The sequence below is a fragment of the Electrona antarctica genome, assembly GCF_951216825.1.
Source record: "Electrona antarctica genome assembly, chromosome: 19".
NCBI classification, from domain to species: Eukaryota; Metazoa; Chordata; class Actinopteri; order Myctophiformes; family Myctophidae; genus Electrona; species Electrona antarctica.
Window position 1 is genome coordinate 15,379,231 of NC_136800.1, and position 21,496 is coordinate 15,400,726.

Sequence of the window (21,496 nt, forward strand, 5' to 3'; positions counted from 1 at the left end):
CTCTCTCTCTCTCTCTCTGGCACGCAGCCCACAGGCACACTCCCTATTATATTTAGAAATGTCTGTAGCCTCAGTAGGATATAGTGTTAGCTGAGCTGGGAGATGGAACCTTTTGAACATGGCCTTCAAACTGTCTGGCTGGCAGCTGTCTAGATGAGAAACATCCAACAAGATCTGCATGGGAGTTTAGGGTTTGATGTGGAGCCATGCTCTTCATCTCTGCTCATAAACATGAAAGGGAAACAACCACACAGTTGTATGTGAGATACCAAGTGCTGAAACGGTGAGAGAGAGAGAGAGAGAGAGAGAGAGAGAGAGAGAGAGAGAGAGAGAGAGAGACTATAAGAGGCACAGAGTTTGTAAGAGGCGCACAGAAAGACAGAGAGAGCGTATATACTAGAGTAACATCAATACAAGGGACACTAACAAAGTGGACAATCTGAAGTTGGTTGTGTAGAGCAGTGGTTCCCAAAGTGGGGTCCTGGGACCCCCAGGGGTCCTTGAGGGAGTTCCAGGGGGTCCCTAGCTAAATGATAGTTTGGAACCAAATGGACCCTTATGGGGTCTGTAACTCAGAGAGTGTACAAATGGAACCAGAGTTAAATTAACATTGATTTTACAATATAAATTGAGGGTCCCAGAGATAGAAATGTCATTAAATGGGGGGTCCGTAGAGTAATGCATGTCAAACTGGGGGTCCTTGAAATTAAACGGGTTGAGAATCATTGCTAGAGTGTAAAAATCTTCTCTTATGGGGGTCCCAGGCATATGTTTTCAAATGGGGGGGTCCGCGGGCTCATTAGTGTCAATTTGGGGGTCCTTGACGACATGAAAAAGTTTGTGAACCACTGGTGTAGAGGAGGATGAGGAGGAAATTGGAAGCTATCCTGATGAACCTCTCCCATCCCGTCTATGATGAGCTAGCGGGCATGAGGAGCACATTCATCCACAGACTCATCGTCCCTCGGCACAAGACTGAGCCAGTACAGCATCAGGCTCCTTAACCAAGCCCCCATATGTGACCAGATTTGACTGAGAGACTGAGAGACTGCCATCGCGCAAACTCCAGCTTTTCACCAGAGGAGAAAACTTTTTTTTTTTTTTTTAGTTAATAGCACAGGCAGACTCTTCACATACTAGAGCATGTGTCAGAGCTGAAATCAACATGTAAATATGAAATAAATGCTTAAACATGTAGCTAGGTGTACAGAAGTGAACCTTTCAAGCCTGTTTTCTCAACTCACTGTTTTCTGCAAGACATTACTCTATAAGCAATATCTCCAAAACTGGAGGGTCAAACTGAACAACCAATATGTCAATTTGAAGCTATGATTCCCTGCTTTCACATGGCATGATAAAACGAAAATTCAAAATAATCCAATGGCAGTCCCTCAGTCAAATTTAGTCACATATGTTCTGCTCCGTTCTTGGATTAATGACTCCTAATTTACTCGTGGTACATTCGCACATGGACCACTGGGATGTACACTAAACTCATGGTACATTCACCACTGGGATGTACACTAAACTGTACTCATGGTACATTCACACATGGACCACTGGGATGTACACTAAACTGTACTCATGGTACATTCACACATGGACCACTGGGATGTACACTAAACTACTCATGGTACATTCACACATGGACCACTGGGATGTACACTAAACTCATGGTACATTCACCACTGGGATGTACACTAAACTGTACTCATGGTACATTCACACATGGACCACTGGGATGTACACTAAACTGTACTCATGGTACATTCACACATGGACCACTGGGATGTACACTAAACTGCCACAACAGATGCCTGCTTAGGTTAACTGAAATAAATGTTTCACTGTTGATGGATAATATATTGCGCATTATCTTCACTGTTGATTGACTGCATTATCTATAATAGGCACAGAGAGAGACAGCATATATGTAGCCTCGGTCCCAGCCAAATGTATTTCCCGCGGATACGATATTTTTCCGACCAATCACAACACTTGTTTCATTCACGGAGAATGTAAACTGATTTGTCATTTCCTTGAGCGGTACTTCTGCCAAAATCCTGCAACTTCCGCCCAAAATAAATGATAGCGTCTACAGTGTAGGTCTTGCCCAGCGTGGCATATATGAGGCAGAGAGCTATACACAGATAGAGAGGCAGCACATACAGAGAGAGAGAGATTCAGATAAAGAGGCAGCACATACAGAGAGAGAGAGAGAGAGATTCAGATAGAGAGGCAGCACATACAGAGAGAGAGAGAGAGAGAGAGATTCAGATAGAGAGGCAGCACATACAGAGAGAGAGAGAGAGATTCAGATAGAGAGGCAGCACATACAGAGAGAGAGAGAGAGAGAGAGATTCAGATAGAGAGGCATCACATACAGAGAGAGAGAGAGATTCAGATAGAGAGGCAGCACATACAGAGAGAGAGAGAGATTCAGATAGAGAGGCAGCACATACAGAGAGAGAGAGAGATTCAGATAGAGAGGCAGCACATACAGAGAGAGAGAGAGATTCAGATAGAGAGGCAGCACATACAGAGAGAGAGAGAGAGAGATTCAGATAGAGAGGCAGCACATACAGAGAGAGATAGATTCAGATAGAGAGGCAGCACATACAGAGAGAGAGAGAGATTCAGATAGAGAGGCAGCACATACAGAGAGAGAGATAGATTCAGATAGAGAGGCAGCACATACAGAGAGAGAGATAGATTCAGATAGAGAGGCAGCACATACAGAGAGAGAGAGAGAGAGAGAGATTCAGATAGAGAGGCAGCACATACAGGACCTCACCTGGGCAGTGCAGACAGAGCGGGTGGTGAAGAAAGCACAACAACGCCTCTTCTTTCTCAGAAAACTGAAGAAAGCTGGAATGGGTCCAAAAGTTCTAAGAGCTTTCTACAGAGGCACCACAGAGAGCATCCTGACTGGTTGCTTCACGGCCTGGTATGGCAACTGCACTGACCTAAACCGCAAAGCATTGCAAAGGGTTGTGCGGACAGCCGAACGCATCAGCAGATGTGCTCTCCCCCCTATCCAAGCCCTGCACGATGAACGCTGTGTCAGCAAAGCTCGAGGAATAATGAAAGACCCAAGTCATCCCAACCGCAGTCTGTTTGAGATGCTACCACATGGGAAGCGGTTTCGCAGTCTCAAAGCCACTGGAAATAGACTGCAAAAAAGCTTCTTTCCCCGAACAATCAGATACATGAACGAACTGATAAGAACCAAAGCGTATCAGGGAAAAGGAAAACGCTAGCACCCCCCCCGCCCCCCCCCCGCAACTTTGCCCCGCACCTTTGCCCTTTGCCCTTTGCCCTCGCCCCGCACTATTAAGCTCGAATTGCACCTCTCTAAAACTATTTTGTTGTATATTTATTGAACATAGTCTACTGTGAAGTTAAAAAATAATAATAATAATAATAGAATAATACTAGAATAATAATAATGTTCCTACTACATGGAAAACATGCACATGTACATATGATACTCTTTTTCTACTCTTGTTTGCTCTTTTTTGCACTCTATATTCTATTTTGTTTGCTGTGTTTTGCTGTTTTGATGTCGTATTATATTTTTGCTGCTGCATTGTCTGAAGGAAGCCAAACAAAAATAAGTTTTTAGAGAGAGAGAGAGCGATTCAGATAGAGAGGAAGCACATACAGAGAGAGAGAGAGAGAGAGAGAGAGAGAGAGAGATTCAGATAGAGAGGCAGCACATACAGAGAGAGAGAGAGAGATTCAGATAGAGAGGCAGCACATACAGAGAGAGAGAGAGAGAGAGAGAGATGCAGATAGAGAGGCAACACATACAGAGAGAGAGAGAGAGAGAGAGAGAGAGAGAGATTCAGATAGAGAGGCAGTACATACAGAGAGAGAGAGAGAGAGATTCAGATAGAGAGGCAGCACATACAGAGAGAGAGAGATTCAGAGTCAGCTAGACAGATTGTTCTTTCAATATAATTGGATTTCATCTCAGAGGCTGACCAATCTGGGATCACTTTGATAAAAGCCAGTCCTTCTGGTGAGCCATAACACGTACAGTAGATTGAGGAGAACATCTCTGATTATGCAGACAGACACAGAGTGAATACATGTACATATGGTAATGAGGCATGACTAAATATTTCATTTCAATTAAGCCATGAAAACAGAAATCAGCTGTGAAGCTGTTGTGATACCTTTTCTGAGGGAGAGCCAATGAGAGTGGTTTCAAAGCATTGCTGACGGTGTGCATGCATGAATGCGTGAATGCGTGTGTGCATCAGTGCGTGCGTGTGACATGTCACTCTTCTGGAGGTGCAAACGTTCCTGCTACATGTGCAAAGCAAATTCTATGGATAAGAATAGACACCTCTCTCTCTCTCTCTCTCTCTCCCTCTCTCTCTCTCTCTCTCTCTCTCTCTGAGGTAGCAATGTTCTATCCTCTTGACAGTACGAGTAAAATCCTCTTTGTTTCAAGTTCCTCCCACACGTAGTACTAGTGCACAATCTACCACAATGTTCAGCTTCCAGGATGGTTGTCCTCTTAATGCGAGAGAACAAGGCACATCACTTGTGTAATGAACAACAAACATCAAATTAAAGTGAGTGTAATGCACACTGTGAAGTGCTTTCACTGTGTGTATCACTGTGTAGCTTGCTGAGTTGCTCTGTCCTTGGAGAAAGTTTGTTCCGTACATCTAGCATGGATATAATTGCTCCCGATGTGCGCTTGGTGCCTTGCATTGTTTCCTCCGGCGGTGTGTGTGAATGTGTGTGTGAATGGATGAATGTAATGCACAAGCTCTGTAAAGCGCCTTGGATAAAGGCGCTATATAAATGCACCATTTACCATTTTATAGTTCACGCACGCACGCACGCACGCACGCACGCACGCACGCACGCACGCACACACACACACACACACACACACACACACACACACACACACACACACACACACACACACACACACACACACTCGTCTTTTGTTTGAAGATCCTGTGTTTCACAAACATTTTGAAGTAGCCTAACTTCTTATTAAATAATTTTTTCTAAATTATCTTCTTTTCTGTCCTCTCTTAAACTCTACTCTGTCTTTGGCCCAATCTCTAAGTCTCTGTGTGAGTGCACACATACCTACAATGCCGACAATAACGTTTCAGATAAGTCGGGGCTCAGAGCTATCCCACATAACATTGGCATGAGATCTCTCTCTTAGACTTCTATAAATATGCATTACTGCAGACAAAGCTTGAGGCATTAGCCTACAATTCATAGCATTGTGATGTTAAATCCGGGTATGACAATCGCGGCCCCCAAAAAAGAAGGAATTTTTAAAAAAGAAAAGGAGAAAAAATAGAAACAAATATTTGTCACGATCTGTGACTTTTTCCGTCTCCCTGCTGTGTTTTCTAGTCATACTGTAGTTAATGTTTTACTTTTCAGTTGTTCCTTTGATTCTGTTGTATTGTTGCTTCCCTTGTTTCTTAGTTTGCAGTGAGTTTTACTTTACACTTGTCTTGTGTACTTTTATTTTGTAATTTGTTAGTGAACTAGAAGATGTCCACAGAGGCTGTGGATCTTAAGACCTGTGGAAAAGCATTCCACAGAGTGGGCGCTACAAACTGAAAGGCTTGATCACCTTTTGTCCTAAGATTTGTCTTTGGGACCGTTAACAGACCCTGTTCAGCCGACCTTAAGGCCCTCTCTGGCACATAACGTGAGACAAGCAGGGTTGCCAGATCTGAATGACAGATTCCAGCCCAAGCACAACTTAAAACCCGCCCAATTAAATAAAAACCAGCCCAAATCGGCCTACCCCATCTAACGGCACAAAACCATTACATATGCAACAGAAAACACTGTGCATATAGTGTGTATGCATACAAAGCTTCATTAGTCATATCTCCACCAAATAACCAAAGATAACATAGATAAACTAACCATAGTGTGCAGAAAAAAACAGTCAGTCAGTCAGTCAGCCAACCCAAAATAGCAACATGCACTGGTGTTGTGTAGCCACAATGAAATGTGAGATACAAATTTACAATAAAACATATCTCTCTCTCTCGGCACAGCGGCTCGAGCGCTCTCTCGCTCTCTCTCGCTCTCTCGCTCTCGCTCTCTCTCTCGGCACAGCGGCTCGAGCGCTGAGTCAACACACACACACACACACACACACACACACACACAGTATAGTTACATCGAAATTATCTTACCTTTATGCAGAATGCAAATCAATGTCGATTATGTCGTTGAAGTTGAAGATTTCTTTTTGTTTCCGTTTTCTTTTTTTTTTTCCTTTGTTATTTTGTTGTTGTGTTTTAAACCACCCAAACGTGGGGAACGTAGAACTATTACACAAACTTAGAACTATTTACAGTCACTGCAAGCCAGGTCAGCTGGCTAATACTAGTACATGGATGAATCAAATCTCCCCAACAGCCGTCGGGGAGGTTTGAAATTACCGGACGTCAGTCCAGTCCTGCTCAGTCCAGTGCGCACAAGCATGATGCTGTTTAGGAGTATTAGTCCCATGCGATTTCTTGTGTCATCTTTTATCAGTGCCACCAGGGAAAATGCTCTCTCAACATGAGCATTAGATATGGGCAGACTCAGCATTTTGATGACACCCAGCGCCATTTCTTTGAAACACTGGTTTCCTCCTGCATCTTTGAATGCTTCAATGTCCAGCCAAAACTTGTCAACGGATTGATCACTTGAGAAACCTGCTGATGCCACGTTTCTCCACTGGCGCTCTAATGTGTCGATATGACATGAAAAGAACTCTGTGGGCAAGTCTTTAACTCTGGGTCTGTCTAGTGTGGACATCACGGTTTTGGGGCAAAACAACTCCAGTTTACGCAGCATTTCCATTGATCCTGGCAGGCGCATTTGATACTGTACCAGGAGTTCCTTTAGGAAATCAAAACACCGCGAGAGGATTATGTCCTTCACATTACCGGGCAGTTTGCTTCTTTCCATCATCTGTGTGAATGTTGTACCCATGTCTGCATCCTGGGGTGAGAGGTAGAGGGCGGATGATTGCAGGTCGAGTTCCAGGAGACGCTTTTCATTCATGCGTAACGCACTGGGCTTTACCACTCTCCTCAGTGTAGACATATACAGCCTGTCAAGATCCCTAAACACACCCAGTGAGTCTCCTGTTTCCAACTGGAAGATGTTATTCACCGTTCTTATTTCTACCAACACAGGGCGGAGAAAGTGCATGTACAGAATGTTTTTGGGGTCACTGTACATTTCATTCAACAGCCTGGCTGTATAGCAGTGTTCAGCGGTGGATACCAGGCTGAAGTGCAGCTTCAGTGCATCTTCTTGCGCTACGATGCGGTCAATGCAATCTGAAACAACTAACCAACGTGTCTTGCTGGGTGAAATAAATTTCAGTGGAGTCTCTCCGTCATACAGTGTCTCGTACACGTTTCTGTAATCACACTGGCGCTTCGATGAGTGTGCAAACCAGTTATAGGTCTCTTTTATCATATAGTCAAGGTTGCTTGGAAGAAGTTGCATGGCTTTGTTTGCAACTATGTCCAATGAGTGGCATATGCAGCGAATCAGCTGCAGACTGGGCTGCTTTTGTTTCAGTAAAGTGAACACAGAGTGATTTTTTCCGACCATGACACTTGCTCCATCAGTAGCAATCCCGACCATGTTTTTTATGTCAAGGCCAGATTCTATCAGAAACTTGATGACTGCATCTGATATTCCTACCGCATTAGCGTCGATAATTTCAACAAGTCCCAGGTATGTGCTGATGAATTTGGCCTGTGTCAGCGACCTGTACTTGACACATATACACAGGAGTTTCGTCACGGATACGTCTGTAGTTTCATCCAGATAGAGAGAGTATGGGGACTCACCAATGTCAGCAATCAACTCTTCTCTGAAGTGTGGTGCCAGGACAGACCTAATTACTGCTGTGCACTTGGTTCTGTGCATTTTGAATTCTCCCGTTTCATCATGCCAGATATCTGACAGGTCGTCCACAGCATTAATGGATGTGTGGCATGCAACGTATGTCGCAATCCTAAGCTCACGCCGTTTCTGGTCATCTTTGATGGTGCCTGATGGACCAGCATTGACTGGTACAGTGTATGATAGGACACTGGGTGCACACCGGGCCTGGTGCTTCTTTGTCTGGCCATGCTCTTTCAGGTCATTATAATGCGCTCTTATAATGGCATTGCAATATTTACATCGTGCTTTGGCGGGATCATCCTTGACAGGGGCAATCCACGTCTTTAGCTCTGGGTCCGACTCCCATTCCTTCCTGTACAACTTTTTGTACTTTCCCCACTTCGGCATTGCTACTTTGACACGTTATATACAGTACTCAGCTTATACTGTAAAGGTAGGTACAACGTTGAAATTAAAACGAGCAAAAACAACACCTGCTGTCCTCCTCCTCCTGACTATACCTCCCGCGTTGATATTATTGATAAGGAAATAGGTGACTCCTCCCAATACGGCCACGCCGGGCGCACCCGTAATTGGACGGGAGAGGCCACCCCCCGCCCATCCTACTATGCCAGAGTTGTTATTGGGTGAAATAAACCGGGGCTGTTTCCGGGGCTGTTTCTGTATCCGCTCAAGAAACCGGGGCCCCGGTTTCTTGAGCGGATACAGAAACAGTGCATGGTTGGTGTGTGTGATACGGTAGGCGGGTTTTATTTAGACAGGATTCGAGCTCTGTGCAGTAGATAGAAACCTAGCCTCGGTCCCAGCATTGAAGGAAACCACTCATACCAGGCTTAATATATTGCGCACCCGCCCCAGACAAAATAACCCGCCGACATGTTAAAAACCAGCCCAAATTTGATGTGCACGCCCAAGGCTATTTTTTCCGCACAAAGAGTTTTAAACTAGCCCAATTGTGCGGAAAACCGCCCAATATGGCAACACTGGAGACAAGGTCAGTGAGATATTTTGGGGCCTGACCATGTAGAGCTCTATAGGTGAGCACCAGGACTTTGAAATGAACTCTGAAACTTACAGGGAGCCAGTGCAAAGTGTGATGTGGCACCTTCTGTTAGACCTGGTGAGCAGTCTAGCTGCGGCATTTTGTATTAGCTGGAGGCGGTCCATGGTGGTTTTGTTAAGACAGGTGAAAAGTGAATTGCAGTAGTCCTAGCATGAGGATACAAAGGCATGGATAATCATCTCTACTTCGGGAAAGGAGACAAATGACCTGAGTTTAGCAATGTTCCTGAGGTGGAAGAAACAAGTGCGGGTAACTAAATGTGAGTTTCTAAAAGCATGGTCTGGTCAAAGTTAACAGGGGGGCTGGGGACCCTCAGGGGTCCTTGAGGGAGATCCAGGGGGTCCCCAGCTAAATGATAGTTTGGATCCGAACTATCATTTACTACTATCAAACTATCATTTAACTAACTCTCAGAGTTAAATTAACGTTGATTTTACAATATAAACTGTGGGTCCCAGTCCCAGAGATAGAAATGCCATTAAATGGGGGACTGTAGCCTAATTCATGTCAAACTGGGGTTCTTGAAATTAAACGGGTTGAGAATCACTGCTACAGGCAGCCGTAGAAATCTCCTCTTATGGGGGGGTCCCTGGCATATCTCTTCAAATGGGGGTCCACGAGCTAATTACTGTAAATTTGGGGGTCCTTGACATGAAAAAGTTTGGGAACCACTGTCCTAATGTTCTGACTGCCTCTAGCGTTTTTGACTTTGCCTGTACCTGGACTTAGACGTTGCCTGCTCCTCTTGTTTTGGTCACACGCAACCTGACTTTCCCTGCCTCTGCCTCTCATCTTGCATTTGGGTCACACTGTGACTCAACCTGACTCACACCGTGACAATATTTGCCAAGTTTACATACATGTACATACTAACTGGTTATTCATAGAAGCACTGTGTGCAGGTGTTTGTCCTATGATTGCATCCATTTCCAAATATGTTTCTTCTGATCCAACTGATTTGAACAACAAACACTACAATTCATTATTTGGGGCCATGCATTTCGGAATGATTTGGAAGTGCTTATTGGGGCGATCAATTTAACTCTCTTCCCATTACCTGTCACAGGAATGGAAATTGAGGGGAAATGTAAGAAGTTATACACAGTATACCAGTAAGACACCGCGAGAAGCGAGGTCGCGTGCACGCATCCGCCTGGGTGACGGCAGACTGCTGGGCGAGCTCTGGTGCTTTGGCATGGGTGGTCAGATCAACATATGGAATGTCAGGTCAGCTCCATATATGGAGATCTAAAGGTGGCAGCAGGGGCAGTGTCTTGAGTGTACAGGGTTTGATGAGGTCTGGCCAAATATGGGCTGTGTCTTGAGTGTACAGGGTTTGATGAGGTCAGATCAACATATGGAATTCCGTGACGTATGTATAATAACGTGACGGACTGAGTGACAGGTTTTGCCTGTCAGTCACCTAAACATACATTAAGACAGACAGACAGACAGACAGACATTCAAACAGACAAGACACCACTCAAAAAAAATGTTTTGTATGGAACACCTTCTAGAGTCACCAGAGAGGCAGAGGCAGACACATACTGGGCCCTGGTTGGTAATAGCCTGGTAAGCCCGCCCTATATTTGCATACTGGGCCCTGGTTGGTATGAGCATTTGTGCCTGTCGTAGACATGCGCAGAGCAAGTTCAGTCAGGGAACCTCAGTGCAGTTGCTGCCGGACGTTAATTGGGCCGCCTCAGCATCACGCTCTCATTCACATGATTCACTCAGCCAATCACACACTCACTCCATCTTCATACCGGCTACTTTAACCGGAGGTTTGCATTCCTCTGCCTGCTTGCTTGCTTGCTGCTGCTGTATCAGCGTGCCGATGTATACAAACCTGTTGCTCACCCACCTCCACCCCAGCTACCACCTGTCGTTTTGGATCTGCTGTTTAGGTACAGGGGATTCAGAGTCCCTATGGCCGGGACTGATGCGCTTGATCTGAGTACCTAAAAAGCAGGTCCAATACATCGCCAAACCATAATAAATATACTTCATTGCTCATCTATATTCAATAAATATATATTACATCCTTCTTGAGTTGTCTGACTGAACCTACACTACTGCTTTCTGGCCTTGACAGCCCATTCATGCAAACAGAAACGTCCTGTCTGATTGCATTAAACAATGTTAAACTCACCAACATTGCAGCTGTACAAAAAGCTTGAATTATCCTCTTTCTATCTGCAAAGTTTTTGTTTCATAAAAATCCACCATAGAAATGTTATGAGCTACTTTCTGTCAAGAAATGCCCTGTGTCAGAGTTTGTAAGTGCTTTTTTTCAATAACACAACATTTTGCTGCCTCCTGCATTATGTGACATTTAGAAACAGGTGGTACGCGGGACGGTAGAGTGATTTCCAACGAGTGCTTCCAAACTCCAACACTCAGTCTTGATGAGGGAAATCATGCATCCGGAAAATCATGCATGTGCATACTCTCTATTGAGCGACACCAGACTCATCTTCCTGGGGCAATATGCATCGCGAAGGCAGATTGAAGGCTGGCTACACGAGGCTAGTTGTTTACTGCAGGTACTTTCGTTTCCCTCCACACCAAAAGAAAAGTGAGCACATTAAATGCAGAGCATGAATTGTGGCTGTGTGCCAAACAATTAGGGTAAGTTCACCCCAAGTGGGAACGGGGAATTATACTATAATTAGGAGAAATCCACACCAGCAGTCCTCCAATTCATAATTCCTGGTCAGAAACTCTGGGCTTCACACGGGATGAACCCTGGTCAACAAGAGGGTAAACGGTCAAGTAAATAGAATGCAAAGAAAAACACTAAGTCATACCAATGTCTGCAATGTTGTTAAGTCTGCAGACATAAATACACCCCTCTCTCTCTCTCTCTCTCTCTGTCAGGTGCACTCCCAGTCGATGTGAACATGGAGGAAGATGCAGTCAGTCGTGGAGAACTTTCCACTGCAACTGTTCCAACAGTGGCTACACTGGCGCCACCTGCCACAGCTGTAAGCCACACACGTACGCACATGAATGCACGCACGCACACAGCTCAATATTACTACATATGTGCAGGAGGGACAAGCAGAGAGAGAGAGAAAAACACGGCAGACAGGCCAACATCATACCCTCATCACCATGTATTTGTGCAGATTCATGCAGTGAACTCTGTGAGACAGGGAGAGAGAGAGAGAGAGAGAGAGAGAGGGAGAAGTAGAGCTTAAGAGAAATAGGCAGATTGTTCTTTCCACTTAACTGGATTTGAACTCTTAGGCTGACCAATCAGGGCTCAGCATTATAAAACCATTAGATGAGTAATGCTGCAGGGTTTGGGGGGAAATTGCAGCCATGACTAAAGGGAAACAATTCCACTTTAACCACGGTGATGAAATGTGGTCATGTGCTCAGCAGCTCAGAGTCAACCCCTGCTAATCTATTAGTAATACATGTGTGTGGGGAAGTTTTGATGGACACGCTGTTGAAAACCCTTTGTTGTGTGTGTGTGTGTGTGTGTGTGTGCGTGTGTGCGTGCGTGCGTGCGTGCGTGCGTGCGTGCGTGCGTGCGTGCGTGCGTGCGTGCGTGCGTGCGTGCATAACACCCAGTACGCTACTGTGTGTGATTCTGTCTGTCTGTCTGTTCGTCCATCCATCCATCCATCCATCCATCCATCCATCCATTTCATTTGTAACAGTTCACTACAGTACAGTTAGTAGTTTGTTCTCTGAATCTCAACAACTGAAGCCAAGTAGTGTATGATCTGCATTCATACCTCTCTATCTCTCTCTATCTGTGCTGCTGACACACAATACCACAACACATAGCCTGGCCAGGCCCAGACCAGAGATATTAATACCACAACACATAGCCTGGCCAGGCCCAGACCAGACCAACACATAGCCTGGCCAGGCCCAGACCAGAGATATTAGTCTGGAATCTCTGTGTGATACCTGCATTTCCATTCCAAAATATGCCTCTTGTGATAAAACCCGCCCCGTATTTGTGTACTGGTTCCTGATTGGTGCCACACAACTTAGGGGGCAGCGAAATCCAATCACAACCGAGTGGGGCCAGTCTAATCTGCCGAGGCCTATTTTCTTTTTTTGCACTGGCAGATTGGTCTGGTTTCGGAGGCTACACAACACAGATGATTGACTCTAAACATGTAGAGTAAATAGACCGTGAAGGAATTCTGGACCAAATGAATGATACACCATAATCAGACCGAATCGTGTACAGTACATCAACACAAATGTTCTTAGACTGGGATTCCAGAAATTGTATCAATTTGTTGTTTATCTTACAAAGGTAGAGAATTGAAGCTATAAGGCCTAACTGAATAGACTAGACTGATGCAGTGTGCGAACAACATCACAGCTGATGGTCCCAGGACTGTAGTACTGCTCTGATTGATGGCACTTTAATGGCAGCTGCTTTTCGTCCTCATTTCAACCCTCCAGCGATACATGAGCGGTCCTGTGAAGCGTACAAACACCAAGGCAACGCATCGGGATATTATTACATCGACGTCGACGGCAGTGGAGACGTCAAGCCGCAGCTCATCTACTGCAACATGACAGGTAAGATGCTGGCGCGTGCGCACCTGCATGCGCGCGCACGCACGCACGCACGCACGCACGCACGCACGCACGCACGCACGCACGCACGCACGCACGCACGCACGCACACACAAACTTATTTTTCTGTATTATGTGTCTGTGCATAGTAAAATGCTGAGTGTACATTTGAAATTGAGTGTACAGATGGAACTATGATTTTACAGTGTGGAGGGACCCTGAGGTAAAGTACTTTATTAGATTAATCTCTCCCTCCAAACTCATCCATCCTTGCTTTCCTCATCCTCCCATTATCACCTTAGTTCACATCACTTAACATTATCATAATTCTTTACTAAATATTCACATTAGCATAATCTTGAATAATAATGGTCCTCTATTTCTCCTTTATCCCCTCCTCTCTCTCTCTGTCTCTATCTCTGTCTCTATCTCTATCTCTCTCTCTCTTCAGAGGAGCAGACATGGACGGTGGTTCAGCACAACAACACAGAGCTGACCAGACTCCGCCCGGGGGCCAATAAGCACTCTGCGTATTTCCACTATTCATCTGAAGAGGAGCAGCTAACTGCCGTCATCAGCCAATCTGAGCACTGCCAGCAGGAACTGTCATACCACTGCAGAAAGTCTCGTCTCCTCAATACACCAGGTAAAGCCTGTTGGTTCTCTCTAACCTTTCCTCAGCCTGCAGGGTAGCTGTGCTGAGCAAAACAAAAGACAACGTACGCCCATCCACCCAGGCTCAGGTGCCAACTGAAAATTCATGGAAAGAAAAAAGTTTCCACACTTAGGAACTCGATAGTTTATTTTGCTTTAGGTGACATTCCGAGATGTGTAACTTTTCTTCAGACATCCTCTACCGAATAAGTATCCTTTATTTGTTTATAAGGAGTGCTGCTGAATATTGGGGATGGGGCAGATTTAGCTGTTTAACCCTTAGACAGATTACTACTGGAAAACACGTGGAGTTTTGCATTAGTCTTTTCTGCCCTGTACGTGATTTTCCGTAGTTCTCTTTTTTTATTAATACCAATATATTAATTCGGTCCGCACCTCTGTATATAGTATTGAGCATAAATATCAACTACATTTCCCAGAATTCCCGTGTCACGTGACACACGTGTATGCTTTCCTATTGGAAACTGACGCCCAGCCCCCAGTGAACAGGGGGGTTGGTTGACTCCTCCGAGGTGGGCACTGGAGGAAGAGTTTTTCAGCCAGGTTTGCAGTCGCCGCAAAAAAAACAATCTGAAAAATGATCCATCCGTGTCCAGTGGCATTCTCCACTCCCAGACCGTTGGCCGGGCTGCAACATCCACCCTCGCGGATTACACGTGTGCAATGTTTTTTCTTCTCCCCACCGGAGTTACCACCAAGGCTGATGCCTTCGCTAAAAGGTAATTTTATTGTATTCGAAAATGCCCTAATATGACATGTCTAGTAAGACGATCCCTATATTTGGCCCGAGCCGACCTAGTGCTGATATCAGATAGATGTGGTAGAACCATATATGGATAGATCTAACTGGTTTAGTCATCGTGACATGCATAGTCGGAGAATATATAACAAGGGTCGGTACTATAGGTGATCGACGTAGCTAACAAAAACATCTGATCAAATGAATCTATTGTACTGTGTCTTTGTGGGCCGAATCGTGGCATCGTGGCATACAAATAGATGTTTGTATAATTAGTATCACGATAAAATAATATGGCGACGTTAGAATGACACCACCAATGAGTGATCGCGTGTAATGTAGCTGCCCAGCGTATATCCAGCACCATCACGTCACCACATTCCACTGGCTGTTGGCTAGTAGTAGTTGCTAACAAACACTGCACAAATGGTACTGGCTATTGGCCGGGCCACAAGCCCGGGCAATAGCCAGTACCAATGTTGCTGGATGATTGCGACGCAATGGTGCTGGATATACCCTGGGCAGCTAGCTACATTACCACCGATCACTCATTGGTGTTTCATTCTAACGTTGCCATATTATTTTATCGTGATACTACTTATACAAGCATCTATTTGTATTTGTCATGCCACGACTCGGCCCACAAAGACACTGCACAATAAAATCATTGATCGCCAGCAGCCGGGTAAAACGCCATGTAATAGTAGCGTGCACTGACTACAGCTAAAATGTTTATTTCTTTTTATATATTTAGAACTGGCATCAGATGAGGAGGAGGATGAAGAGTCAAGACTGCGATGGCGTTCTCCGACACTGAACCGGATTCATTCATTCATTCATTTCAGCTCTGATCCATAGCTCTAAATGCGCATTTAGAGCTATGGATCAGAGCTAGGGGAGGAGTAACTGTTTTGTATGTAGGCCTATTTATTTTCTGTAATATTTATCATTTTATTATGTTAGTAGTCGTAAAAAATAAAAGACGCTTTTACAATGAGTTAGACCTGTCATGACTATTTTGTTCACTATTGTGAGGTTTATTGTATATGACTAAGCAAGTTTCAACTGTGATTTACTCTGTAACGGTAGATGGTAATAACTCAATTTCTTTTTTATAATACAGTATACATTCAAGTCTATATTTTGATACATATCATGGGCACCAAGTCATATCAAAACAATGTCCTTGGATGTGTTTTTTATCAAAACTGTGTTTCTTCATAACAGGTTTTTGAGATACATGCATGAATAGACAAGGTACTGGTAAGACTATGTAAACATGGTATATATCAAAATGTGCGTTAGAATGTCTAATTTTACCCCAAAAAAGAATTGAGTTTATATGATGTTCCAATTTCAGAGCTATGGGGACTTTTAGCTGGATAGGTCAGATTGATCATGACTGACCATGCTATTTATAGATGGCAAAATATCTACAGTGGTACATGTGAGAAACTTTTTATTTTATTTTAATTGAACTAGACAACTCACCCTTTAAAATGAGATATTGCATGGCTATGTATGCCCAGCAGAAAAAAAGTTATTTAGAAAATAAAACTTCAACCGGGCATAACTTTTTTTGGTTGTCCTAGAAACAGAAACAGTGTAAATGCAGGCTCTTTTAAATGGCTTCCAACACAAGAACTAAACATTTTATCAACTCAGTTCATTTTTTTCCTGGAAGCAGACAAGTCAAGCTTTCTCTGAAGGTCTTTCGTTGTCACACATTCACAACAGAGAATTTTCAATAAATCATTCAAAAACGCCATTCTGCCATAGAGAAGTCTACAAACTATATAGAAATCCTTGAAACTCTCAAAGAGTTAAACATAATTATTGTTCATTGAATGAACCATTAACCATTTATTGCATAGCTATTGCATTTAGTATGGCGGCATGGCTCTGCTCATGTGATATCATATCATCTGATATCATATCACATTTGATTATCAGATTATCTGTGCTCCGAGACACAGCTCTGATATCAACATTTGATATCTCAGATTATCGGTGCCCTGAGACACAGCTCCGATATCAACAACAACCCCAGAGCAGAGCATAACAATGACATTACATCAACAGCATGACTTTCAATGCAATCCATACTGTATATCACATAGATACTGAACAAATCACATGATCATAATACAATCCATAAAACACATTATAATCACAGATACCCATAACAGAAATAATGCCACAGGGAGGAGGCCGGGGAGGTGGAAGGAATTTGAACGCTGACATCTGAACAACAGAGACACAGAGTCAGCTAGCATGAAGACTGAACAACCACAGAGTCAGCTAGCATGGAGACTGAGGACAGGGTAGTGACTGCTTAAGAAGAACACCTGATTGAATGTGGGCGTGAGTGACTTAGCTGGCAGCGAATGAGAGTGAGGGGAGTTGACATGGAGAGAGACAGCTGATTTAAAGAAACAGAATGAATTGCAGAATGAAGGGGGGATTATATATTAAACCTTCTGCCTTCCGTGTCTCAATGAACTATCGCTGCACTGGATTTTATGAGAATGCCAAAATATAACACAATGTAGCTAAAAACATTTTTTGTTCTACGCACCACCAGAGAAGTTGTACTGAGCTTAAATTATCTTTGCGGACATTTGCTGTCTACACAATACTCTTTTTGAGCGGTGCAAATTTTGACACGCACGCTTGCACGCACACACACACACACACACACACACACACACACACACACACACACACACACACACACACACACACACACACACACACACACACACAGGCTGATTGTTCAGCATATGAATACTGTTATATACACTCACACTTGGGTACAATGCAATACTATTTCAATCAGATACTGCTGTTAGCTGAGCAGCTCCAAAGCAGCAGTTTGTGTTTTAAGTGCTTTGAAAACACTCGCCAAGACAATAGTTGATGAGGGACGTTCTCATGAGCACACTCGTATGGTTTCCCTGCACAGAGCTACTCGGCCTGTCTGGGAATTTAAACAATCAAACGTCTCCAACATGGAGCGCGCTGATCTCCTCTCCATATCACAAATCTCAGCGCTGACTTTCCCACCAGCATATCAGCTCAAAGTTTCCTCTTTGCTCCTCAAACCAATCCCTGTAGCTTTGGAGAAAAGCTTACAGGGATGACAGATAGAAAGCTTTACACAAGACACAAGAAACACACCCAACGACCGTAGTCAACACTGGAGGCATCAAAACCTGTTGACACGTCTTACAGAGCTGGGTTCTATTTTCAAGTTTCGATGCAGGCCACAGACGTCCCAGCATTCACACTTGTGTGTGTGAAGAATATTTGTGTTTTCACTTGTTTTGAGAAGTTTCATTTTTATTATATAGACGGTGGTCTGCACAGATCCAGATTCCAGACAAATCAGTTGTCTGTGAAACTACTGCAGCCCTATCTTCCTTTGCATGTATTATCTGGTGACATCAATGCTTTAAACATCAGGAAATTATGGGTGAAGATGATGACGTACAAAAGTAATCTGATCTGTATGACGAGCTAACCGCATAGAGACGCAAACACTTCAAATTCTCCCTCTTTCGATGTAAAGAAGTCACCTCATGTTCCGACATTGATGCTTTCGTTCTGTCAGTCCCATTAGTGCAGACAGGCCAGTCTGGTGAAAGACTTCCTTTGCTAAACATACACAGTACATAAATCAGTAAGACACCTAAGGGCGAGAAGCGTGCACGTGCAAGCATGCAAGGCGGAAGCGTGCACGCATCCGCCTCGTTGACGGGCCGGCAGACTGCTGGCCGAGCGCTGGCGCTTTGGCATGGGGGGTCTGATCAACATGGAATGAATTGAGGTCAGCTGTAGAGTTGCTGGCCAATATTGATGACATCAGGGATCTCCATATATGGGCTTAATTGCGACAGCAGGTCGCATTTACCTTATCTCCATCCCTGATGATGTCACGTGATGTCACGAGACCATCTATGGTCTGTCTATAAGTGACTGACTGACTGACGGGAGATGGACATTTTCATAGTAAATGCGACCTGCAGTCGCAATTATGTTCAAAGGTCTCCCACATAGAATAAAGAACAAACCCTCAAAGCTCTACCACAGGTAACCATGTACTAAAAACTAGTAAAACAGCTCGATAAACTGCTAAAGCTGTGACAATACAAAGTGATAAATTCACAAGGCATTCCAACAGAGCGCAAACATGATAATTATGTTTACCAGCCACAATAAACTGTGCTGCAAACCAATTTAGTTTCAGAGGTTTTTCATCCCATTTGTCTGACAAAGAGATCATTTAGTGTCTGTTTAGTGTCTCCTGCAAGTATTGAACCAGGTTAGTTTGTCTCTTTTCAGATCCTGTCCTGCGTTCTTTTGTCATTTATTGACCTAATGACTGGGAAATCACATTAATGCCCTAATGTCTCTATTAGCCCCAACTGGGGATAAATGTGGACTGGCTGTCTGGACTGTGTCTCCATCTTCCATCTATTAGCAAAGAAAGAAAGAATGATGATTGAATGCTTCACAGAGTTTTGCCACTTTAAATTCAGGTCATTGATTGGCCGTTACTATTTGTAATCAGGACCATAGATTTTATGGCCCTACTCTATGAGAAGTAAATGCAACAAGCGACCATAAGCATAACTTTTTTTAAGTGGTGCTTCTACAACTGACTTTGTGTATGTACTGTACTTGTACAGTACATACTGTTTATCTCCATGAGCGTGAACACCTGCCGCTGATTGCAACACAAACAACACAAACAGGAAGCATATGGCACAGTATATACACACACTGCATTTAATAAGACGCACACGCACACACCACGCATAAACATGGTTTTATTGTACTGTTGTATTGTGGTTCCGGTCTTAACTTTATTAAGTTTATAACTGCACATATGTTTAGTTTTAATTACATTTACAGCCAGGCAAGTCTTTGTAGGGTTTTGGGACTGCACTAATGGAAGCGCAGAGAAGCGTGTATTACTGCAACTCTAGTGGTCAGGGGGTGCACGCTCGTCCAAGAATATTCAACGGTGCTCGAACAAAAGAGATGAACTAAAAAGGAGGAAGTCTGCGTGCATCAGCTTGAGGATAACTTGTGAACAGGTCTGATCTAGTTTTTACAGAAATAAACAACAGCAATAACCTATAAGAAATTGGGCTTCGAGTCAAGTATGTCAAATTATTGTACATGTAAGTACAAGTAAGGGTTTTGCGAATTAAAAATAGGTGAACTCAAAGAGATAAAGGTAACTTTTTGAAAAGAGAGAAGCAAATAGATGCAGTGATACTCTGGCTGGGAGCTAAACTTCTTTCCATAAGATATAGCTTAAGCGGGGAAAGGAAACAGAAGGAAACAGAGTCAGTGTTCTGAATAGAGAATACTAAGATATTCCTGAGACTATTAGCCTAGGGGCCATGTTCACACAACGTGTTTTCTGAGTTTGCAGCGCCTCTCTGCAATGTATTTCTATGGTAAAGACACACCGGTGCGCTCTACTTCCCAGCACCCGATCATCGTGCTTCAGCACTCTCCTGTCTGTCTGCCTGGATGGATGGATGGATGGATGGATGGATGGATGGATGGATGGATGATTGATACAGTAGATAGATAGACGAAAATGACAGAGAGAAAAAGGAGCATATGAGGGAAATGACATGAGAGAGGTGTCTCTCCTCTGCTCTTTAGGAAAGTGCTGAGCCAGCAGAAACAATTCCATTGTGTTTGGGGCTCTCATCCTTCACTGCACTTCATCTTCTTACTCTTGCTCACTGACGTGAAGCAGTCCTCTGATGTACAGTAACAGGATCAATGCTCTCTGTGTAGTTTGCAGGAGGTTGGAATTTAACCCATTTAGGCCTGACGTCGAAATTTAAAAAAAAAGTTTTCTAAATCATGACAATTTTCTGAAAGATTTGAGGCACATTTTAACGATTTTTCAAAAATAGCTATTTTTCAATAGCTAAATTATAACATAATGTTTAAAACACCAAAAGGGGTTCCCGCCCAAAATGGGTTAAGCCAATGGCATTTTCAGTTTCAGCCGCAGTTTCAGCAGTAGTCAACGTAGTAGTGTATGCTGTTACTGTACTGTACTGTACTGTATGCCACTGTTTCTTAACTCATTAACCGCCAGAGTTAAAACATCGTCTATAGCTGCCCTTGCCAGTGATTCCGAGGGTTTTCACTAACCTTTGAAAAATAATAGATTATTACAAACGATCCATCCATCGCTTTGAAAGAGCGATGGATGTCTTGTAGAATCATGAGTCTTGTAGAATCATGGGGGGGAAAACTGTGCCTTTGTTTATACCAGAAAGCAGAGAATTTTTTTATTTTTATAAATCTTTTAGCATTATGCTAAACCAGATGAAAAAAGTTGTGATCAAGTGATTTCTGCTGTAGTCTTCTTCGTTGATCCTGGGATCGTTCACAGGCTGCGGAAGAGCGCTCTCTAGGTCGTCCTCAGACGAGATACGTAATTCTTGAGTAAATCCACATATGTTAGTGTGAGACCTCCTCGTGCCTGTGTGTTGGTTCCC

At 43.7% G+C, this 21,496-nt stretch overlaps 1 protein-coding gene across 1 annotated transcript in view; it reads left to right on the forward strand.

Moving 5' to 3' along the window:
• LOC306943458 (contactin-associated protein-like 4) overlaps window positions 1-21,496 on the forward strand; it is a 148,430-nt gene that overhangs the window by 90,174 nt on the left and 36,760 nt on the right. Inside the window, exons 11-13 of the mRNA XM_079529820.1 lie at window positions 11,870-11,976; window positions 13,427-13,546; window positions 13,995-14,189. Coding sequence (XP_079385946.1) covers window positions 11,870-11,976; window positions 13,427-13,546; window positions 13,995-14,189 — 422 coding nt within the window. The remainder of the gene's footprint in view (window positions 1-11,869; window positions 11,977-13,426; window positions 13,547-13,994; window positions 14,190-21,496) is intronic.